Source organism: Bison bison, unplaced genomic scaffold (genome assembly GCF_000754665.1).
Source record: "Bison bison bison isolate TAMUID 2011002044 unplaced genomic scaffold, Bison_UMD1.0 scf7180017864304, whole genome shotgun sequence".
Taxonomy (NCBI): Eukaryota; Metazoa; Chordata; class Mammalia; order Artiodactyla; family Bovidae; genus Bison; species Bison bison.
Window position 1 is genome coordinate 9,635,035 of NW_011494876.1, and position 15,845 is coordinate 9,650,879.

Genomic DNA, 15,845 nt, shown 5'->3' on the forward strand with positions numbered 1-15,845 from the left:
TTGCATATGCTGGGTAAACACTCACAGAACTGAGTTTCAAGGATGCACATAGTCCCAAAATATCTCTTCCATTTCTGTGCAATAATTAACAAAGGGAATAATAGTAACTTTACTATGGAGGAAATTTTCCAGCAAATATCTTTCGCGTGGCTGCTGTAACAGAGTATCACAAGCAGGCAGGCTTAGAACAATAGAGATTTATTTCTTACAGTTCTGCAGACTAGAAGTCAAAAATCACAGTGTTGGTAGGGCCCTCTGACTCCTGCAGGATAATTCTTCCTTGCCTCTTCCTATGGTGATTTGATGACAAAATAAAAGGGTGGGATGGCTTTGGCAACAGGAGGTGTCATAAGAAGTAAGACCAGAATATTTGTGGTGACCTAGAAATTTTGAAGGGTGAGAATCTCGGGTATTAACTGTAAAACAATGTAAACCACAAGGAAAGGCGTGGTAAAGTCGAGACAACTGTAATGAGCGGAACTGATGATCAGCTGACGGGAGCCCTCAGCCTTCTTAGTGGAAGACTGGGCTTTTGTATGAAAGAACAGAGTGGATTCAGGAGGCAGTTGTAGGGAAAGGAAAGCACCTTCACAAATTAAAACCAATACAGTAGAACAGAGGTCTCTTCTGATGGGCAGCCTGATCTTGAATGACCCCTGTTTTCTCTGTATATTTCTAAGACAAATCAGAGTTGAACTCTACCAGATTGTTTCATGTTGTGGAGCTGAGTGATCAGGAGCCAGTTGATGGGTTTCCTTTCCTTTTTTTATTTTTTAAATCAATTTGTTTATTTTAATTGGAGGCTAATTACTTTACAATATTGTGGTGGTTTTTGCCATACATTGACATGAACCAGCCATGGGTGTACATGTGTCCCCCATCCTGAACCCCCCTCCCACCACCCTCCCTATCCCATCCCTCTGGGTTGTCCCAGTACACTGGCTTTGAGTGCCCTGTTTCAGGCAAATTGATGGGTTTCTTAGTGAGAGCAAATAGTAGCCCAGTCAGTAATCAAACAGACTTCATGGAATCTTGACAGCCATGTTGGTGCCTCTCCATGGGGTCTCCAGCCTCCTGGATCTGGCTCTGTTCTGGCCTATAGCAGTTGACAATTATTTAAATTCAGTAGTGGGATTTTTTTTTTTTTTTCCATTTTACCAGGTTTCTTCTACTTACATCCAATTCTAGATGATGTCTGCCTCCTCAGTATCCTTTCTCACTAGACAGACCCTCACTAACAAGTAAAGTAAAAATCTCAGATGGCACCTGTCTGCTCCAGGTCAACATTCACTAGTATATCTGCAAAACTGTTTTCTGTCCATTGAAGTAAATCTTTGTAGTATGGGGCATTTTGACCAGGCACCATAGGCAGGACTGTGCATACTACATCCTTCGCCAATCTAGGGTTGGCCCCTAGATTTGCCAGTTGCCACACAAACAGTCAGACACAACTGAGTGACTGAACTCTACAACAAAACCTGGAATCCATGCCATTTCCCACACAGACCCTTTCCCTGTTCCCATATCGCTTTGAAGCAGATCCCAAGCATTGTAACATTTTATGTCCCTTATTCATGGTATTAATGGTCCGGGAAAGTTTGTGTTATGTTCAGGATAATTTGTTTGGAAAGCTAAGAGAACAAAATGTAGTAGGATAGCGTTCATTCACATAAAAGGTGAGTCAGAGATACCCTCTGCTTACCAGGAGAGGACCTTGCGTCCCCAGCTGCAAGGAAGGGGGTACAAATCGAGCCTGCGCTGTCTGGCAGAGCCTGAAGACTATCTGAGTGTGCCTGTGAGAGACGCCCTGCTTGGGAGTGTCATCTCTGGATATGTCTTAGCAGGAAGCTGAGGCTGAAGACCACTGGCCCAAGACATGACCCATATGAAGCCAGCAGTGGTACAGGGCAGTGGTCAGCCAGCTATGGCCCCTGCACCAAATACAGTCCACTTCCAATGGCCCTAAAGCTATTTGTTTCAGTGGCATGACATAGTATTGCCCCCCCCATCTTAAAAAAATCAGATTTTTTTTTAAAGAACCAGATTTCTAACCCTTATTTTTAACTCAGTAGTACTTGGAAGTAGAGCTCAGGATCAAAACATTGTAAATGTTGCCTGGTGTACTAAAAATACTGTTAGAAAACAGTATTTTGGAAATTAATTTTCTAGAATCTTCTACATACAAATGGCTAACAAACACATGAAAAGATGCTCAACATCACTCATTATCGGAGAAATGCAAATCAAAACCACAACGAGGTACCATCTCACACTGGTCAGAATGGCTGCTATCCAAAAGTCTATAAACAATAAATGCTGGAGAGGGTGTGGAGAAAAAGGAACCCTCATACACTGTTGGTGGGAATGCAAACTAGTACAGCCACTATGGAGAACAGTGTGGAAATTCCTGAAAAAACTGGAAATAGAACTGCCGTATGACCCAGCAATCCCACTGCTGGGCATACACACCAAGGAAACCAGAATTGAAAGAGACATGTGTACCCCAATGTTCATCGCAGCACTGTTTATAATAGCCAGGACATGAAAGCAACCTAGATGTCCATCAGCAGATGAATGGATAAGAAAGCTGTGGTACATATACACAATGGAGTATTACTCAGCCATTAAAAAGAATGCATTTGAATCAGTTCTAATGAGGTGAATGAAACTGAAGCCTATTATACAGAGTGAAGTAAGTCAGAAAGTAAAACACCAATACAGTATACTAACGCATATATATGGAATTTAGAAAGATGGTAACAATGACCCTATATGCAAGACAGCAAAAGAGGCACAGATTTAAAGAACAATCTGTTGGACTCTGTGGGAGAAGGCAAGGGTGGGATGATTTGAGAGAATAGCATTGAAACATGTATATTATCATATGTGAAATAGATCACCAGTCCAGGTTTGATTCATGAGTCAAGGTGCTCAGGGCTGGTGCACTGAGATGACCCTGAGGGATGGGATGGGAAGGGAGGTGGGAGGGAGGGTCAGGATGGGGGGAACACATGTACATCCATGGCTGATTCATGTGAATATATAGCAAAAACCACCACAATATTGTAATTAGCTTCCAATTAAAATTTTAAAAAATTTCTAGAATCTTCTGTAGTGTGTCCTCTACTGAGCAAAATACTTGATTGAAAATTGGAAAATCTCCAACAAAACTCCTGTTCCTTTTTCTAATGAACAGGGGGAGAAAAGGGGGCCTCAGGCCCTCAAGAACCGTTTCTCTATTTCTTAATGGTTGAAAAAAGCAGAAGAATAATACTTTGGGACATGTGAAAATTATATGAAATTTGAATTTTAGTGTCTATAAATGAAAGCTTAATGGAACACAGCCACATTCACTTATTTACATACTGTTTATGGCTGATGGTAGAGATGAAGAGTTGTGACAGAGGCTAGACCACCCTCAAAGTATAAAACATTTAGCCATCTGTCCCCTCACTGAAAAATATCACCAAACCCTAAAGTAGGGCATGAGCTCTGGAGCCAGCCTGCCTACATTTAAATCCTAGCCATCTTTTTTTAGCTTTCCCTGTCTTTAAAATGATGATCACAATAGTGGCTACCTTGCAGAGATATTGGGCTTCTCTAATAGCTCAGTTGGTAAAGAATCCGCCTGGAATGTGGGAGACCCCAGTTCGATTCCTGGGTCAGGAAGATCCCCTAGAGAAGGGATAGGCTACCCACTCCAGTGTTCTTGGGCTTCCATTGTGACTCAGCTGGTAAAGAATCCACCTGCCATACAGGAGACCTGGGTTCGATCTCTGGGTTGGGAAGATTCCCTGGAGAAAGGAAAGGCTGCCCACTCTAGTATTCTGGCCTGGAAAGTTCCATGGACAGTCCATGGGGTCTCAAAGAGTCAGACATAACTGAATGACTTACATTTTTGCAGAGATGTTAGGAGAAATAAATTACTAATTATCTGTAAAGCATAGAGAAGAGTCCCTGCAATGACTATGCACTCATTATTCTTAGTACTGCTAGAGCTTCTCCATCACTCATAGATCAAAACTTCCTGTTTAAAACATGAGGATGATGAAAGCCTCCTAGAGGGTTCAGGATGGGTGACACGTGAAGCCTGGGTGTGCAATTCCCAGCACATCTCCTATCTCACAGATGGAGCCCCAGAAAGGATTCCTGGTGTTTCTAAACATTTGAAGGACATTAAAAAAAAAAAAATCTCTCCATCAACTCATGGACAGATGCGCCTGCTAGCACAGTCGTTTCTCACCTCTCCCTAGCTCCTGGCCAGAGGTAGAGCATCCAGGAGCAGTGTTGCCCTGCAGTAGAGTGGTCAGTTCTGCATTAAAGGCTGCATATCTGGCCCCTCCTGGGCCATGTTTGTGGCTCAGTAAAACCAGTGTCAGGGAAGCTACGGAGGTGATGTGGAAGACCCTTCCACTGTTCTCCAACCCTACTCTGGCTGCAAAAATGAGGTGTAAGGAGAATGAATGGTTTCCTGTATGCTGTGTCTGTTAGAATGGAACCTTCTTATTTTGAGAAATAAAAATCATCCCAAATTATATTGATATGATAGGCATTTTCTTACATTGCATATGTTGTGCTTTGGTTTTTATCTCTTAGAGGGAAAAATGAGGAAAGGACAAAATCTGTATGCCCTAGAGAAGGATTATTAAAATATATTTAATGAAATCTCACATTAAAAATAAAATTACATGCAGTGCTTTATTTGCTTTTGTTTGTAATTCAAGCACAAGAGACTTTTAAAATTGCTGAATCAATTCCTTTATGAAAAAATGTGACCTGTATGTCTGTCTTCATCCTCTCCTTCCCTTCTTTCTACCTCTTCCTTCTTTTTTCCCCCTTCCTTGTCCTCTAGAAAGATAAAGAGAAAATATTTGATAAAAGTCAGTACTCATTCATGATAAAAATTCACAGCTAACTTAGCATGGAAAGGAACTGCCTTACTTGATAAAGGGTATCTCTTCCATGTGCTTAGCAAATATAATACTTAATGATGAAACCTTCATAATAATTACTTTATAATTAGAAATTAGACTATGGTACCCACTCTCTCAGCTTGTAATCAACAACATACAGATAGTCCTAGCCAGTGCAATAAGATAAGAAAAAAATAAAAAAGCTGTGAGATAGGGAAAACATGCAACAACACTGTTATTCAAGAAATACTGCCCACACTGCATTTTTCTTTTTTTTAACCTCTTTAGTGAGATGCCCTCCTGTTCTGTCTTAAAATTGCAGGGTGAGGGTATAGTCTGCACTTGAAAGTGGGTTTAGCAGTGACCTTGCCCAGCTTGGTTTGGCAGCTGAGTTGTTGGATTAGGGAGCTTCTGAAGGTTGTGTTCTGTCATCTCTCTATAAAGCTGAAAACATCCCTGGAATTGCATTTGCTGGTTCTCAGTACAGCTATTTAACTGGAATCTGGAAACATTTTCCCTGAGGCCTCTTTTTAGACAGCAGTAAAATGTAGCTGGAGACATACGTAGTAAATGGAAAAGAAAAATCAAATTAGGCCAAGAATGTTTTTAATCTCCTATTCTCACTGAAGCCCTCAAGGAGAACACCATAATTCATACTTCACTCATGTGGGTCAGGCATAAAGCCCTCTCCATAGATCTAATAACCTGTAAATGTTCTGGTTTGAAATTGCACCTGCCCACTTTGCTGGATCAAGTACATCATACAGCAATGGTTTCTGTTTCGACTGTTCATTACTTGGGAATGTCACATTACCAGAGAGCAGCCCAGAGTTTACTTCCAAATGGGTGAAGCCTTAGGAAGGGAGTTTTAATTACAATCTCATGTAGCAACACAGGCACGACCTGCGGAGGGGCCGCCACTTGCACTGTGCATTCATGTCACAGCAGTGCAGAAAACGCACAGCGGACTGGCTCATGTGAAATGGGCAGCAGAGTCAGCAGAGCCTCAGAAAAATGACACAGCAAGTGAAACAAAGCCGAATCTTCCCTCATCCCACCAAGCGTGCAAGGCTCCCTGCTCCCTTTTTAAAGCAAGATAACCCAGTTGGCATTTGCCCTTCAACCTCCCCAATTTGATACGGAACCTGTGACCCAGGAGCTTTAGCCATTAATAAGAGACCTGGGAGTCAACGGGCTCTGAGGTGTGTGGCAGGAGTACATGAGACCAAATCCTGCTCCCCTAGGAAAGCCCTCTTCTTCTCACTTGCTGCAATGCAGTTTGTGCCACCAAAGGTGCTGTATCAAAACTCGGGCATTTCCAGCCAAAGCAGGAGCCATTTAGAAAAATTCAGGGGATGCTCAAGAGGCTGTGCGTGCGTGCGAGCGTGCGTGCGTGTGTGTGTGTGTCTCTATTCAGTAAGCCTGCTGGTGGTGCAGCTCTGACGTAAAAAATATTTTAAAAATCCTCCTCTGGGCACAGATACTCAGGAGCCAGGCACTGGACAGGGAGCATCCTTGAAGGGCACTGTCATCTGAAATCAGAGGGGCAATCGGATCTTTGTCTTCAGCGTTTACATAATTATGATGTGATATCTCTCGTGTTGAGAGATTCATCCTGTGCATTTTGGAACTAAACCTTCCTGGTGTTCGGAGAATTGCCTTCTGTCTGTTCAGCTCAGCATGCCAAGAGGCTGGAGAGGTCCCCAGCAGCCCGGATGCATTCTCTGTTTTGGAAAAGTATTTGCTTCAAGAAACCATGAAGTCACTCCTGGCCACATCGTGGAATTGTTTTGTGCTTTTTAAACAGCCTTTAGATTTTTTTTTTTTTTTTCTATTTGCCAGAAAGGTTGGGTCTGTTTCAGAGGACTCTTCTGTTTTCTAAGGCTGTCAAGGGCATAAAATGACATGAGAGTGTCTTGGCAGAACTCCAGATTCAGGCAAGATTTTTCCAAGCACCTACTATGTTCAAAACACCTTGCAGGGATATTCTAGAGAATCTTAACTCTCAAAACTTTGAAGGCAATGGCTGAAAAAGAAAGATGAACACCTTGAGGCTCCCTCTGGAAATGGTCGAGTTTCACCACAACCACTGGCAAGTGTGGCTTTTTCCATCAAAATTTGGTGTCTTCATGCGCTGTCCAGCATCTCCCGCGCGTCAGATGGAGCTTAGGAAGACAAGGGTAACTGTTCTCTTTGTCAAGTGTTTTGTCTGTCGTCCCTCTCTTTTCCACAGCCTCTTGTTTTTATTTATGTAACTCTAATCTGCAGAGTCATTGGTTTAGGTATGCTCCCCCACCCATCAGCTTGCTTTGGGGTAACTTGCAGATTTGTGTATGTTTTATATGGTGATAATTTTCATAACTTGTGGCTAGGTATAGTATAAAAACTAGTGCTCGAGGTAGGGTTTTCTCTCTGTATATTTTCTTTTTGCTGTCTAGTTGTTATTTATAAGTATTAATATGTGCATTTCAAATATACTGTGGGTACAAAGAGGCTTTCTTAACAGCCTAGTAATAGAATAACTTCTTTAAAATGTTTTTTTAATTTGGTGTACTAAAAGGAACAGTCTTTGTGCTTTAGAAAAGCCATTGCATATTAGAAATTTGGACAGTGGCTTCAGGCAAGGTGGAGAAAAGGTTTTTTTAAAAAGATGAAACCAGAAGCATCAAAAGACAACCGCCCGACAAGGTCATTGGATGGGAAATTGGAGGCAGCTTTTGTCTGCAAGAGGGGTTGGAGAGAGAGATTCTCCTGTGGGAGCCTCTGATTTGAAAGCCGTCAGACACTGTTGGGGTGAAGGAATTTGCCATTTGCTGTCTGCTCAGAGACTGCCTCTGTTGACCCCACCCCCCAACCCACCCCCACCCCGACTATTTACCCTTCCCTGGCTCACCAGTCACCTTCACACAGCAGGAGTGAGATGGGTACCATTTCCGTTCTACAGAGTGGTGTGCAGCCAGCAGCTCGTGGAGTGAGACATGACTGTGTGGTGGAGTTACATTCTCTTTGGAATTGACCTTGACAGTTTCCTTTTTTTTTTTTTAAACCCTAGGAGCCTAGTAATAAACGAGTCAAACCTCTTTCCAGAGTCACATCTCTCGCCAACCTCATCCCACCTGTGAAGGCCACACCATTAAAGCGCTTCAGCCAAACCCTGCAGGTAAGGACACGGTGGGCTCATGTTTGCAGAAAACCCTGTTGTGTGGGAGGAGACACCTCTGTCCTAGCCAGAACCTCCCCTTGTTTCAGTCTGACCTGAATCAATGCTTATTATTTGAATAGAAGAGAGCAAGTGAGCAGACTGGAAGAGAAAGAGATGTTTTAAAGTTGGTTTCAGACAGAGCCCTTCAAGAGGTAACTGGAGGCATCATCCCTGTTGGGTCTTTCCTCACAGTTTTGTTTCAGAGACCCCATCCGGATGTACTTTCATAGGTATCCATTTGGTCCTAAAATATCTATGGGCCTCCCAAGAAAACCAGCGCCTGACCTCAGATGGAGGGCAAGACAGCCTAGTGGCTTCGACGAGCGGCTTAGAGCCTCGCAGCATGTGAGAAGAAACTCAGCCCACCCACTCATTTCTTATGGCCGTGGAGCTGAGAATGATTTTTGCTTTTTACATTGGCTGCGGAAAAGCAATCCAAAGAGTAGTATTTCAAAACCCATGAAAATGATTTGAAATTGCAGTGTCTGTAGCTGCAGTTGTGCAGGCACACAGGCGTGCCTAAATGTCAACGTGTTGTCTGTAGCTGCCGTGGCCCTACAAAGGCAGTCAAGTAGTTGTGACCCCGACCATATCGCCCACAACACCAAAAATATTTACTCTTGGACCCGTTACAGAAAATGTTTGTTGCTCCCTGACTGAGGACATGGGCCTGGGAGTAGAAGTATCTCACTTCTGGCCTTGGCTCTGTCCCTCAATGAGTTTGTCCTCTTGAGCAGGTAACTCTGCACCTCTCTAGGTCTTGCCATTATTCCATGTGGATACACTGGGGATGGTGCTGCCAGCTCCTCTAGAGAACCGCTCTAAAGACTTACAAGGTAGTACATTTAAAGGACCTAGCATGGTTCCTTGGCCCATGGTTCATAATCACTGACTTCCTAACTAGCTAAGGTGTAAATATTAGCTACTGTAAACATTCTTTGGTTAATTCAGGTGGTTGTAGTTCTTGTTCATAAACTCCTGAAAAAGTTTATCTTTTAAAGTGAACATTGAGGTTTTTTTTTTTTCCTTTCCCCAAAGGCCTTGGGCACCCAGTAGGATAAAAATCCTTTTCCTATCATGAAAAGGCTCGCCTTGTTCAGCTGAGTAGGCTTGAGTCTGCCAGTTCCTTACACTTCCTGAATACTTCTGCTTAGCAATATTTTTCATCTTGACTTTCTGAGCCATTAAGAGAGTTGTGGGTCAGCACCCAAGGCATATCCCAAGCTATGGACACCAGTGATTTGAGAGCTGTTCGAAGTCTTCCTCACCCGCTCCTGTCCTTGTTGCCACACCAAGCAACCCAAGCTGTTCCCCCTCTTTCCTGTCCACCCCTCAGTGCTCATCCCCTGCCCTGCGCGTTCCTCTGTTAGCTCTGCTAATATTTCCCCTGAACGAATCCTCGTCTCATTAGCGGTAGGCTTGGCTCTGTGCTGGAACCTCTGGGCTCCTGGCTGTCCCCTGAGCCCCTTTGTGGGAGAACAGAGGAGAAAAAAAAAAAATAAGGTCATCCTGGGGAGCCAGATGAAGGGCTTTGAAGCTCATGAAGAAAAATGTGTTTACCTTCTCTCCCTGGTGACCAGTCTCAGCCCTCTGGCCAAGTTCATCACAGGCTTCCCCTGGAAGATTCATCACCGCCCTAGCCCCGCACATCTGGTCTTTCGCTGAGTTCTGCTTTTCAAACATTCTTCAGCCTGTCGATTGCCATTTCACCCTTTCCTTTCCATCTCAGTGGTGGTGGCTCGAGGTCACCGTAGTTACTTCTCCCTTGATTACAGTCTCCATGTTGCCCGCCATCTCTTCCCGTTATCTCTCCGAGGACAGCCCACCCTGTGCCCCAGGAAGGGCCTTGCTCACTCCGCAAGTGTTCAGGCGGGCTCTACTCCCTGCCCTCATGTCACTTACATCCTAGATAGGGTTGCCTTCTAGTCACATCTGGCCCTCGGTTGTGTTTTGTTTGGCTGCACGTTGTTTTGAGCTCACATTTAGAAATCAAAAGAGTCCTTGTAACAATCTGGACTTCTGGCTTCTTTTGAGGAATTGGAATGCCTAGCAGTGCTGGGCCTGTGTTCTCACATGGCACTTATGAGCCGTACCTAAGTAGCCAGTCAGCATTCACCTACAGATGTCCCCACTTCTCCCAGCTATCCTCCCAACACCTGGCCTCTTCACTCAGTGTCATCAACTTGCCTGGCCTCCAGGCTCCACATTTCTGCTCATGATTCTAGGGACAGTGCTGTCTATGCCTCCTCACCGCAGCCCAGCCCCAACACAAAGTGCATCTTCCATTGTCTTTCCTTCAGAATCTTTCCTTTGGCTCCCCAGGAAACCTTTAATTTTTTTCTCTTGTTTCTACCCTACACAGATCCCACACAGGGAACACTGCAGGAAATATTTAATCACCTTGCAAATTTGCCCTGACCTAGAGAACTGGGGCAAAGAGAAATCGAGCCTTGTCTGAAACCCAACAGACTGAGGCCAGACTTGAGGGGCTGGATCTGACATGTGGATATTGGTTTCTAAAACATCAAAGATTTTTTTTGGCAAAATAATTTTTAACTTACTTGTTTAAAATACCAGGATAAAGAGCTAATCCCGGGTTCTGTTTATTGGGCAGAAACAACCAGACAGAAACACAATAATTATTCATAATGGTTATGTCCACGAACATAGAGAAAACTTGAACAGTGTTTTTATGCTGTGAGTGTGTCTTTGGTGGGGGTCAATAAATGGAAATATGCCCCTGAGGTTGTATGCAGTTAGACAGCCTCGTTTGCAGGATGATCCGCAAAGCTTGGAGTATGCCATCTTGCCCCCACCTATCTCCCTGTAAGTCACCTTGGCACATGCAGTGCAAATTCTGCAGAATTACTTCCAGTCCTAGCATCCCAATAATTGCCTCCTGGCTTTATTGCTTCCTTCCCCACAGCTAGAGCGGGATAGGTGTTAATGTAGCCTGAGGAGCAGGGAGGATGGGGGAGGGGGCCCTAAAGGGAGTACTCAGTGTGCCAAGTTCACTACCTTCCTCATTTTGCCTCTGGTGGTCCTGATGCCCCTTCTAAAACGGGAGAAACAGAAAAAGAAGCCACAGGGCGGCTCCAAACCTCTCGGCAGTCATTCATTTGTTTCCCATGTGTGTGTGTGCTTTTTCTCTAACTTCCCGAAACAGCACAGTGCTGGAATGGAGCAGCTTGCTTCTCTGTGGCAGTATCCTTGCCCCTGGCTCCTGGCCTTTAGAGATACCCAATCGGCCTCTCAGGGTACATTCCTTTTATCATAGGAGGAGATATGACTTAGGCCCAAACCCAATGCTTTAATAGATAGTAGAACACTTAGACCCTGATGCTGGGGAAGATTGAAAGCAGCAGAAGAGGGCAGCAGATGATGAGATAGTTGGATAGCATCACTGACTCAATGGACATGAGTTTGAACAAACTTCGGAAGATGGTGATAGACAGGGAAGCCTGGTGTGCTGCAGTTCATGGGGTCGAAAAGAGTCAGACATGACTGAGTGACTGAACAAGAACAGAACATTGAGCAGGCCTTCCTCTGGCTTCCCGGGAGGGTGTCAGGAGAGCTCAGGGCTGGCAGCCTCTTCCAAAAAGGTCAAGGGCTGTGTTGCAAGTGTAAGTGGTCCTTGGAGCCACAGTTCAGGAAGACACTGCAGGACTTGTTCTCTGTGGCCTCCTCCCTACCCCCCACCCATGCCCCTGTGGACCGGGGTCTTGGGCCCCAGCACAAAGGCGGCATTTGCAGAGGTCAGAGAGGGAGCGCCGACTGCATGGCGCTCCGTCTGATTCTGACCGGGGAGGTTAGCGCTGCTGGTGGACTGGAGCACAGATATCCAGATCCCTCTGTGCCTATAAATCCCCTCCCTGGGCTGCCCAGCTCTGGAAGGGGCTGGTGTGCTCTCCTCATGTGGAGTGAGGAAGGCGGAAGGTGAGCTGCCTTGCAGGCGAGCGGCCTTGGCCGGTCAGTCGCTCGCCGAGGCCGCCTCCCCCGTCACAGCTGCGCGGCTGGTGGACTCATTTGGGCTGAGTCCAGGGCATGCTATGGGATGCTGTGCTCCCTACACGGCAACTGAGCCCTCTGTTCTCTTTGAACTGTGTTTCTTTTCCCTTATAAAAGTGTGTGTTCATTATGGAAGAATACAGAAAAGAGGAAAGAGAAAGATTCCACTCCCAAACAACCCGTTAATATTTCATAGTTTCCTTTCAGTGTCATTCTAGGTCTGTCTATGAAGCTTAAACACTCTGAGCCTAATTTGGGGTTACTCGCAGTCTGCCAGCCTTATCTTTGTGTTATCTGTTTACCTTTGGATTTATTCCTCCCCCTTGCTACCCCCAGGGACTGTGGATGACCAGTTTCTCTTGCATCTCTATTGATCTTTGCTTCACATATTTCCAAGCTGCACAGTTAGGTGTATAAAGGTTCCTCTTCATCTCCTGAAGGTTTTGTACCTTTTACTAAAGTTAAATATTTCTATTTATTTCTTTTAATGCTTTTTGTATTTGATTTTCTTTTTTGTCTTTTTATGCATTTTACCTGCTGTTTCTTGTTCATCTCTTCTTTTCCTCCTCCCTTTGTCATTTAGCTAGATGAAAGTTTTATTATGGCTTAAGGGAAATGTTATATCACAGTTAGAAAATATGATCTTAATTGACTAAGTATATATTATTCCAACATGATGCAATTTATTTTATATAACTAGTCTCCTATTAATGGATATTTACGTTGTAAATATTTTATATCATTAAGTACTTATGTTGAATTTTTTAATGAACTTTCTATTTTTTAAAGTGCCTTCTATTTTGCTTTCTTTTCTGATTATATAACATCATAGTCAGAAAAGGGAATAAAAGTTCTTGTAATCCCATCTTTCCATCACCAAAAAACTTTTATTAATATTTTGGTATATACTTGGGCAATCTTTTCTTTTACTATTAATATGTACTGCATTTATACTTTTTAAAAACAAAATTATAACCATACTATTTTTAACTTGCTTTTGTCTTAACCATATAAAATAACTCGTGGTATAAGGACCTTTTTTCTTGTCATTAAACATTTATCATTATCTCTAGTTTTAAGAGATAATGGGTTTATATAGTGTTTTGTCAAAAGGATGTATGTTTATTCAATCACCCTTCTATTGTTGAACATTTCAGTAGTTTGCATTTTTCTGCCATTATAGATAATCACAAATCTAAGCCATCTGATATCAGTTAGACCTCCGATTTTTTTTTTAATTTTATATAGGAGTGTAGTTGATTTACAGTTCTGTATTAATTTCAGGTGTACAGCAGAGTGACTCAGTCATACATACACATATATCCATTCTTTTACAGATTCTTTTCCCATGTAGGTTATCACAGAATGTTGAGTAGAGTCTCCTGTGCTGTGTGGTAGATCCTTGTTGATTATTTTATATGTAGTAGTGTGTATATGTTAATCCCTAACTCCTAATTTATCCCTGCCCCTACCCCCACATTTCCCCTTTTGTAACCATAAGTTTGTTTTTGAATTCTATAAGTCTGTTTCTGTTTTGTAAATAAGTTCATTTGTATCATTTTTTTTAAGATTCCACATATAAGTGATACCATATGATATTTGTCTTTTTCTCTCTGACTTAAATCCATCCATGTTGTTGCAAATGGCATTATTTTATTATGGCTGAGTAATATTCCATTGTAGCACATCTTTATTCATTCCTTTGTTGATGGACATTTAGGTTGCTTCCATGTCTTGGCTATTGTAAATAGTGCTGCAGTGAACATTGGGGTGAATGAATCTTTTCGAATTCTGGTTTTCTCTGAGAGTTTGCCCAGGAGTGGGATTTCTGGATCATAGAGTAGTTCTCTTTTTAGTTCCCACTAGCGGTATAGATGGGTTCCCTTTTCTCCACACTGTCTCCAGCATTTATTGTTTGTGGACAATTTGATGATGGCCATTCTGACTAGTGAGAGGTGATACCGCATGGTAGTTTTGATTTGCATTTCTCTGATAATTAGTGACATTGAGCATCAAGCCTCTACTTTTGATGTATATCTGTCTTGGACAGAATGGCTTCTCCATGTTCTCACATACTAATTCTAAACTCATAGTCATATTTCTCTCTGTCTTGGAGCAAGGGTTCAGGGGCTCATGTTGTCTGAAATGGCTCAGAGATGATGAGGGTGAAGGGGAGAAAGGACATTTGAGGTTTGAGGAAGAAGTGTGGGAAAAAAACCAGAAACCAAACCGCCTGTCTGGAAGGTAAGAATGTAGATGAGAGCAAACTTGTATTCCATGTTAAAGGGAACTCCTGAGTTTCTGCTGTTCCTGGAGTGAAAGTTTGACTATTGTAATAGTTGGCTATTGCAATTTAAAGCTTGTCATTTTAAATTTCGTCCTAACGTCTTTCATTAGCTCAGTATTTACACTGAACCAATTTCTGTGCAAGGTCCTTTATATTCATAGCCTCATTCTCAACTCTGCAGGGTAGGTTTCATCAGGACTTTATAGGGAAAAATCCTGAATGTGCCCAAGGTCATGCAGCCAGTCACGCTAGAGCTGGATTCTGTAAGGTTTGGCAATGCCTCTGCTGTGGTAGGCTTTTATAAAGTCAGTTTGGTCCTAATAAAGCCTGCAGTTTGCCAGGATCTAAAAGTAATAGCCAGATTTTCAGTCTGGAGCATCCTACCTCACTGCTGTTCCTCATGCTTTGTTTGCTGATGTGGTAGGCACAGTCGTCATTCCATTTCAGCCTGTGGAATATTTTACCATTAGCGTTATTGTGTGCAGATGGTGCCCAGTGAAGATGGTCAGGCTGCTTGCCCAAGGCTCTGGAAGACTTCTAATTCCTGGCTGGCACTAAGCAAAGTGTACGATATTTTCTCCACACCTGAAACAAATATTTTCTTCAGCTGTCATTCACATCTACTCAAAATGTCTCCCAACTAAAAAAAGGTTTGTCCTCCTACTAGATCCTTCAGGTTTGACATTTATTGATTGTGAATTGGTCTAGTGCCGTTTACCATGTTTTCAATGTGCATTAATCTGAACTGGATACCATACTGTGATTTTGTTGATAGCACCACTTCTGACTCAGTGTTCATGGTCTTGCACATTTCTGTGCTGATTGTGTTTTCCCTTCATTACTATCTCTTTATTATGGAAAATCTGGAAAATAAACGTAGCTGCTGCTACTGCTGCTGCTAAGTTGCTTCAGTTGTGTCTGACTCTGTGTGACCCCATAGATGGCAGCCCACCAGGCTCCCCTGTGCCTGGGATTCTCCCGGCAAGAACACTGGAGTGGGTTGCCATTTCCTTCTTCAATGCATGAAAGGAAAAGTGAAAGTGAAGTCTCTCGGTCATATCTGACTCTTAGCGACCCCATGGACTGCAGCCTACCAGGCTCCTCCGTCCATGGGATTTTCCAGGCGAGAGTATTGGAGTGGGTTGCCATTGCCTTCCTCAGAAATAAATGCAGAGAAGTGTGAAAATGAAAATAAAAATCCTCCATAGTCAGGGCTTCCCTGGTGGCTCAGTGGTTAAAAAAAAAAAAAAAAAAAAAATCCCCCTGCCAATGCAGGAGACACGGGTTCAATCCCTGATCTGGGAGGATCCCATATGCCTCAGAGCAACTAAGCCTGGGAGCCACAAGCACTGAGCCCTAGAGCCCATGTTCCACAAGAGAAGCCACCAGCAGATGCCCTCACACAGCAACTAGAGAGTGGCCCCCACTCGCCACA

The 15,845-nt window shown here is 43.4% G+C and overlaps 1 protein-coding gene across 5 annotated transcripts in view; it reads left to right on the forward strand.

Moving 5' to 3' along the window:
- ARHGEF3 (Rho guanine nucleotide exchange factor (GEF) 3) overlaps positions 1 to 15,845 on the forward strand; it is a 312,995-nt gene that overhangs the window by 262,435 nt on the left and 34,715 nt on the right. For 4 of the 5 annotated variants that reach the window (XM_010851657.1, XM_010851660.1, XM_010851658.1 and 1 more), the window contains one exon: positions 7,966 to 8,073. In XM_010851657.1, the coding sequence (XP_010849959.1) occupies positions 7,966 to 8,073 (108 nt within the window). Of the gene's footprint in view, positions 1 to 3,843; positions 7,094 to 7,965; positions 8,074 to 15,845 lie in introns of those variants that run through there. The other variant, XM_010851661.1, reaches the window with a different exon arrangement.